This window comes from Carassius auratus, chromosome 1, assembly GCF_003368295.1.
Source record: "Carassius auratus strain Wakin chromosome 1, ASM336829v1, whole genome shotgun sequence".
NCBI lineage: Eukaryota > Metazoa > Chordata > Actinopteri > Cypriniformes > Cyprinidae > Carassius > Carassius auratus.
Genome location: NC_039243.1, coordinates 3,063,201 through 3,069,700, shown reverse-complemented (window position 1 = coordinate 3,069,700; position 6,500 = coordinate 3,063,201). Strand labels below are relative to the sequence as shown.

General features: G+C 38.7%; 1 protein-coding gene across 1 annotated transcript; it reads left to right on the top strand.

Annotated features, from left to right (window-relative positions):
• The first annotated feature begins 3,122 nt into the window (after positions 1-3,122).
• On the top strand, positions 3,123-6,297 carry LOC113115126 (polymeric immunoglobulin receptor-like). The gene is made up of 7 exons (XM_026282462.1): positions 3,123-3,230; positions 3,321-3,647; positions 4,149-4,466; positions 5,109-5,312; positions 5,413-5,511; positions 5,684-5,757; positions 5,851-6,297. The coding sequence occupies exons 1-7, from the start codon at positions 3,176-3,178 to the stop codon at positions 6,076-6,078; spliced, it is 1,305 nt and encodes a 434-aa protein (XP_026138247.1). The 5' UTR covers positions 3,123-3,175; the 3' UTR covers positions 6,079-6,297.
• The last annotated feature ends 203 nt before the right edge of the window (positions 6,298-6,500 follow it).

Sequence of the window (6,500 nt, the reverse complement as noted above, 5' to 3'; positions counted from 1 at the left end):
TCAGTATACACATGTAACTCTCCAATACCTACAAAAAAGTCTCTTGGAGCAAAATCCGAAACCCAACAGGAAGTCAGTTATTACTAATATTATGAGCAAATTTTGTGTCATTTTTGTCATTTCCATGCGTTGTATTTTAACGAACTCCTCCTAGAGATTCATTCAGATCAACACCAAATTTGGTATGCCTAATCTGAAGGCCTTTGCGATGTTAAATTGCGAAGCTTTTGAGTTTTCGTTAATGGGCGTGTCCGTGGCGGCCTGGCGAATTTCGATGATTCGCCATGAAACAGGAAGTTGCTATAACTCAGACATACAATGACCAATCTGCCCCAAACTTCACATGTTTGATGAGACTCCTGACCTGAACAGATTGACATGCCCATATTCAGTTATAGTCATAGCGCCACCTATTGGCAACAGGAAGTGACATATTTTACACTGCGATGAACTACTCCTAGAAATTTTATGACCTCAATGTATTTTATGTGGTCAGTCTAATCTAAAGGCCTGTGCGATGTTAAGTTGTGAAGATCTTGAGTTTTCGTTAAAAGGCGTGTCCATGGCGCCATCACGAAGTTCGATGTCTCGCCATGGGAATAAAAGATGTTATAACTCAGGCATAAAATGTCCGATCTTCCCCAAACTGCACATGTGTGATAAGAGTCCTGGCCTGAACACATCTGAAGGCCAAAATTCCATCAGGTGTGGCAAAATGGCTCGATAGCGCCACCTATACACTTTCAACAGAGTGCGCCTCGAGCTATGTTTCACGTACATGTACAAAAATCGGTATACACATGTAACACACCAATACCTACAAAAAAGTCTCTTGGTACGAAATCCGAATCCCAACAGGAAGTCGGTTATTTAGAATTTTCTCTGCAAAATTGGCGTTGTTTTTGCCATTTTCAGGGGTTGTACTTTAACGAACTCCTCCTAGAGATTTATTCAGATCAACACCAAACCTGGTCAGTGTAATCTTAAGCCCTTTGCGATGTTAAATTGCGAAGATCTTTAGATTTCGTTAAAGGGCGTGTCCATAGGCGGCATGACAAATTTCGATGTTTCGCCATGAAAAAGGAAGTTGCTGTAACTCAGACATACAATGTCCAATCTGCCCCAAACTTCACATGTTAGATAAAACTTCTGCCCTTAACAGATCTACTTGCCCACATTCAGTTATAGTCATAGCGCCACCTATTGGCAACAGGAAGTGACATGTTGTACACTGCGACAAAATACTCCTATAATTTTTTTGAGATTAACATATATTTTGTGGTCAGTCTAATCTAAAAGCCTGTGCAATGTTAACTTTTGGAGATCTTGAGTTTTTGTTAAAGGGCGTTTCCATGGCGCCATGATAAAATTTGATGTCTTGCCACAGCAAGAGAAGTTGTTGTAACTCAAGCATAAAATGTTCAATCTTCCCCAAACTTCACATGTTTGATAAGAGTCCTGGCCTGAACACATCTGAAGGCCAATATTCCATTATAATGATAGCGCCACCTGCTGGCAACGGTAAGATTGGCACATATATGGGATATACTTTGATATATTCCACTTATATTTAGGACATTAAATGCATATTTCTCACTGTTCACCTTTTTACTAAAGCCACTCGCTGGCGGTGAGCCCGGGTGCGAGGGCCCGTTCATCGCTGCTTGCAGCTTTAATAGTATACTTGTAATTGTACTTTTTCAATACTCCTTGGGACTAAACTGGCCCACTTTCTAGTTTATAAAAGTGTACTTTTAGAAGTACAAACTTTGAGTACACAACTAGTTTACCTCTATGTTTGTAGTGTCACGGCGCAGTAGGACGCGCAGAGAAAGAAGGAAATTATAACTTTTTAATAAAAGAGAACAAAAAGGCCAACACGGCAAAAACAAAAACTGAAGCAAATCACAGGAACAAGAGCAATAGAAATGCAAACAACACGATTAACCAACACAACTACAATTAACATTAATCCAACCAGACAGTGTATTGTGAGAGAGGAGAATATAGAGCCAAGGGCAATGGGCACCAGGTGTGTGTGTGTGTGTGTGTGTGTGTGTGTGTGTGCGCGCGTGTGTGTGTGTGTGTGTGTGTGTGTGTGTTTGTGTGTTTGAGTGTGTGTGTGAGAGTGGGTGAAACAGATGTGCGGACTGAAGGTAATGAGTCCGGGAGCAAGGGAGAAACACAGGTGGAGCAACTTAACAATAATGAGGTAACAAGGTGAGCGGGGTCAGAAAAAGACAGGAGAGAGCACATGGCACCAAACAAACACAACACTCACAGAAGACTGTGACGTAGTTTGTACTGTAATTATACTAAAAGTGAACTATATATGTATGTATACTGATAGTTTACTAATTAAATACTTTGTACACTCAGAAGTGTAGTCTCAGTAAACTACTAGTTTAGTACTAGTTACTAGTTTTCTTTGAGTGAACTTTACATCATACTTTAAGTATACTACCACTATATATTTTGTTATATGAATATCTAAACATACAAAACATCTTGTATGCTTGTAAACAAAAACATTTTATGCTAGCTTCATGCATTATATTTTATTTTATTCCAGTAAACCTCACATGAAGAGATAATATGCAAATTCAATTAAACATTAACATTAAAAATAGTGGAAACTTTTAATGCAGAAGTCATATTTGCAAGATCAACTAAATGAATAAATAAATGGATAAATAAATATGCGTTTTGTAGTATACAAAAGTAATATTCAATTCAAATGCCAACCCTTCATTCTGTCATTACTGCATCATACTGACACCAAGTGTGCACAGATGCAGGTTACACACTTTACAATGTATTTGACGATGCCTGATGTCTCCTGATGATCAGTGTCTTGACTTGATGAAATATATATTCATTCATGTTTATGTGTACTTAAAAGTCCTCAAACCCTTCTGAGCAGAAGGCTGAATGTATTTGTGTCTGCTAACTGGAAGATTTAATTTAGTCAATGAAGATAGAGGGAGCTCCTGCTGCAAATACTGTATTGCATAGAGAGGAGGAGCAAATGAGAGAGAGAGAGAGATAGAGACAGAGAGAGAGAGAGAGAGAGAGAGATAGAGACAGAGAGAGAGAGAGAGAGAGAGAGAGAGAGCTTGAGCTTGAGCTTGAGCTCTTCATTAACAGACACCAGCAGCAGCACACAGATGAAACAATGATCCAGATCTGTGATGATCAACTCATATTTCTCCTGCTGCTCCTCGTGTCAGGTGAGAGTTATTCTGTGTCTTTCTAACAGTCTGTCTGTTCTCAATCCGGTCCATGTTTGCACTGAGCTGTTTCTCTCGATGTTTTTACAGTCGTGGCATGTGAGACGAGTGAGATCTTGACTTTCACTGCACATGAAAGAGGAACAGTTGAGATAAAGTGTCCATATGAGTCTGGATATGAATCAAATAAGAAGTATCTCTGCAAAGGAAAATGTCCTAGAAGGAATAAAGACAAAGTTGTTGAATCTGGATCATCAGCTCGAGACGAGAGATTCTCTCTGACTGACAACAGAACAGCTCACATCTTCACCGTCACCATCACTGACCTGAGAACAGAGGATCATGGACAGTACTGGTGTGGAATAGAGCGGTGGAACCTGGATGACTTTAAAGAGATTCTTCTGGACATTAAACATGGTTAGTCAGAATATATATTTATATGTGCATATATGTGTGAAATACTTCATCGTTGGCAATGCACGTGAATAATGAATAAATAAATGAACATATCTAGTATACTCTAAAGTGTATCTGAAAGATGTAGAGAGGTGAGATAACAGAAACCACAGTGTCCTCTACAAATGCTGAAGAGCCAGAGTTCACACCACAGAGACCAACAATAATACTGACCCGCATCACTTCCTGTCACATGACATTCACTTTCTTTGATATATAGTTATTACAAAAAAAAAAAAAAAAAAACACCTACACAACTTAAAATCTTACTCTCAACCTTTCAAAGAGGTATCTGTTGACCTTTAGTGTCTCTGAAGGTCAAGATCTTCTTCATTTCACATTCATTACATCATCAGAGCAGCCAGTGAACGTAGAGCAGAAAGAGCTGATGTTATTCAGAGCAGTAAACAGCTAATACTGTCACTGTAAGTACTTCATTATCTCACTGATGCTCTGATTTAGTGTCCCGAGTGCCTGGTTTTACTGGACAGCATCTGAATATTTCCTGCCATTATGAAAGTGAACTGAAGAATGATGTTAAATTCATCTGCAAAGGAAGCGACCCGTCCGTCTGTGAGAAATCAGCTATCAGAGCTTCATCAGAGATCAAGAGTTATGGACGTGTCTCTTTGAGTGATAATGAATCTGCAGGAGTCTTTACTGTGACCATCACTGATCTGACAGAAGAGGATTCTGGGATATACTGGTGTGGAGCTGCACAGAGAGAACAAGAGCACGAGAACAAGTGGATCTCAGTGATAGACCTGAACATTTCTGCTGGTAAGATGACATTAACAGGTTTTATATTATGTTTAGGGACATAAAAAAACTAAATAATGATTTGTTCTTAGTATAACACGTTCATGCTAAACACACATGGCTGGTCACTCGTACGCCTCTCTATTTCCTTCACACCCTTGACATTAGTGAAGCGTTGCTAACAGCTGTGTCAGGGGAAGTACAACGTGTCACATAAACGTTTGCCTCAACAAGACTGCAAAAATGAAACTGTGTGCATTTATTCAGAAATGCTTTCGTAATAAGTTTTTGAAATTGAAATGTTTACTTCATCTGAAACCTTTCCAAGCTTTCCATTGATGTATGGGTTGTTGGGATAGTGGATGATTTTTTGGCCGAGATACAGCTGTTTGAAAATGTATCTAAGTATTGAGAAAATCACCTTTAAATATTTCCAAATAAATTTTTTGTCTGTTTTTTTTTTTATATGTATAGTAGGACATTTCCTGAATATCTTCATGGAACATGATCTTTACTTAATGTCCTAATGATTTTTTGGCATATATATATATATATATATATATATATATATATATATATATATATATGGGTCACAAATATAAAAAGCACAATTTTTGTTGTAATCATATCTGTCAATAACTGCATGGGCTGTTGTGCATTCAGGCACATCAGAGAGTGCGTCGCCTAAACCAACAACAACAACCACAACAGCTTCATGTCACACCAGCAAAGCAAAGACACAAGATACCTCCTCCAGCAGACCTGTCACATATTCATCATCATCATCATCAACATCTCCTTCATCAACATCTCCTTCAGTGTCAATGTTTTTTTCTCACAATGAAGTGTCACCAAAACCACAACCAGGTACAGAGAGTGTGGAGAGACATTTTTTTATCACGTTTATTACATATATATATATAGGACATTTGGAGTCATTTATTGGATGTTTTTGTGTGTTTTCAAGGTTTAACACCAATCATCATCATGGTGATGGTCTTAGGGATGCTGACAGGGTTTGGATTGTCATTCTTCATGTACTTAAGATGGAGGCAAAAGAAAGAAGGTAAATGTCTTTCTCACATCAGTTCACCTGATATAGAGTCATTTTATTCTCATTTACCTCAGTGAATCACAGTATTTTCATAGTCAAACTGGACTTCGGTGTCACAAAGCTGCAGGTTGTGTCAAAAGAAAGGTTTTTGACACAAATCATAAAATCTGGTGTCACAAAACAGGAACGCAGTGCACAGATGTCGCTCATGGCCCGAGTAAGAATCCGCCCGGTGGAGATATGAGAGAAACTAGAGAAGTGAGTTTCATCACGTGTGCGCATGCAGTCACTCGTTTGTGGATTCTAATCATCTTCTCCACTCTTTATTCATGTGTTTTTCCTCCTCTTCAGGCAGACTGTGTTTATGAAGACATCTGTAGCACTCTTGATCATCCGGACTATAGTCTGGTCCTTCCAGCATGTGCTGAACATGACGACTCTGTTTATGCTCTAGCAACATTACCCAGCAGCCCCTCTGTCGAAATCAACTACTCCAGCATCAGATTTACAGCAGCACATCATTCAGACAGGACTTCTGACGGACTGGAAACATGCGTCTACACAACTGTTAGACCGTGAAAGACTGAGGACATGCAGGTTTAACTTGAGTCACACCAAACTAGGACTCCAGCTCCTCCTCCTCACGTGCTTTGTGATTTTAAATCTGTGGCCTTAATGTTATTTTAGATTAAATCAGTATTAGAGAAATAAGATTGTTTGAGGTGTGTTTGGTTACATTTCTGTTGTCTGTTATTTATTTATACACACAATTCCAAAAGTATAAAGTTTCACATTTTATTTTAAGTGTTTGAATACTTCTTTCATCGTCATAATTTAGACTGATTAAGATATTGCTTTAGTCATCAATCACATACATCACTATTATATAAGGTTCCCATTTCGCCAACCTATATACTGTGCCAGAATGAAGCAGAAAGGTTCAATATTTGAAAGAAAGTGATGATCGAAGATCGGTGCCCCCTTCAGATCGACAGCGAAAG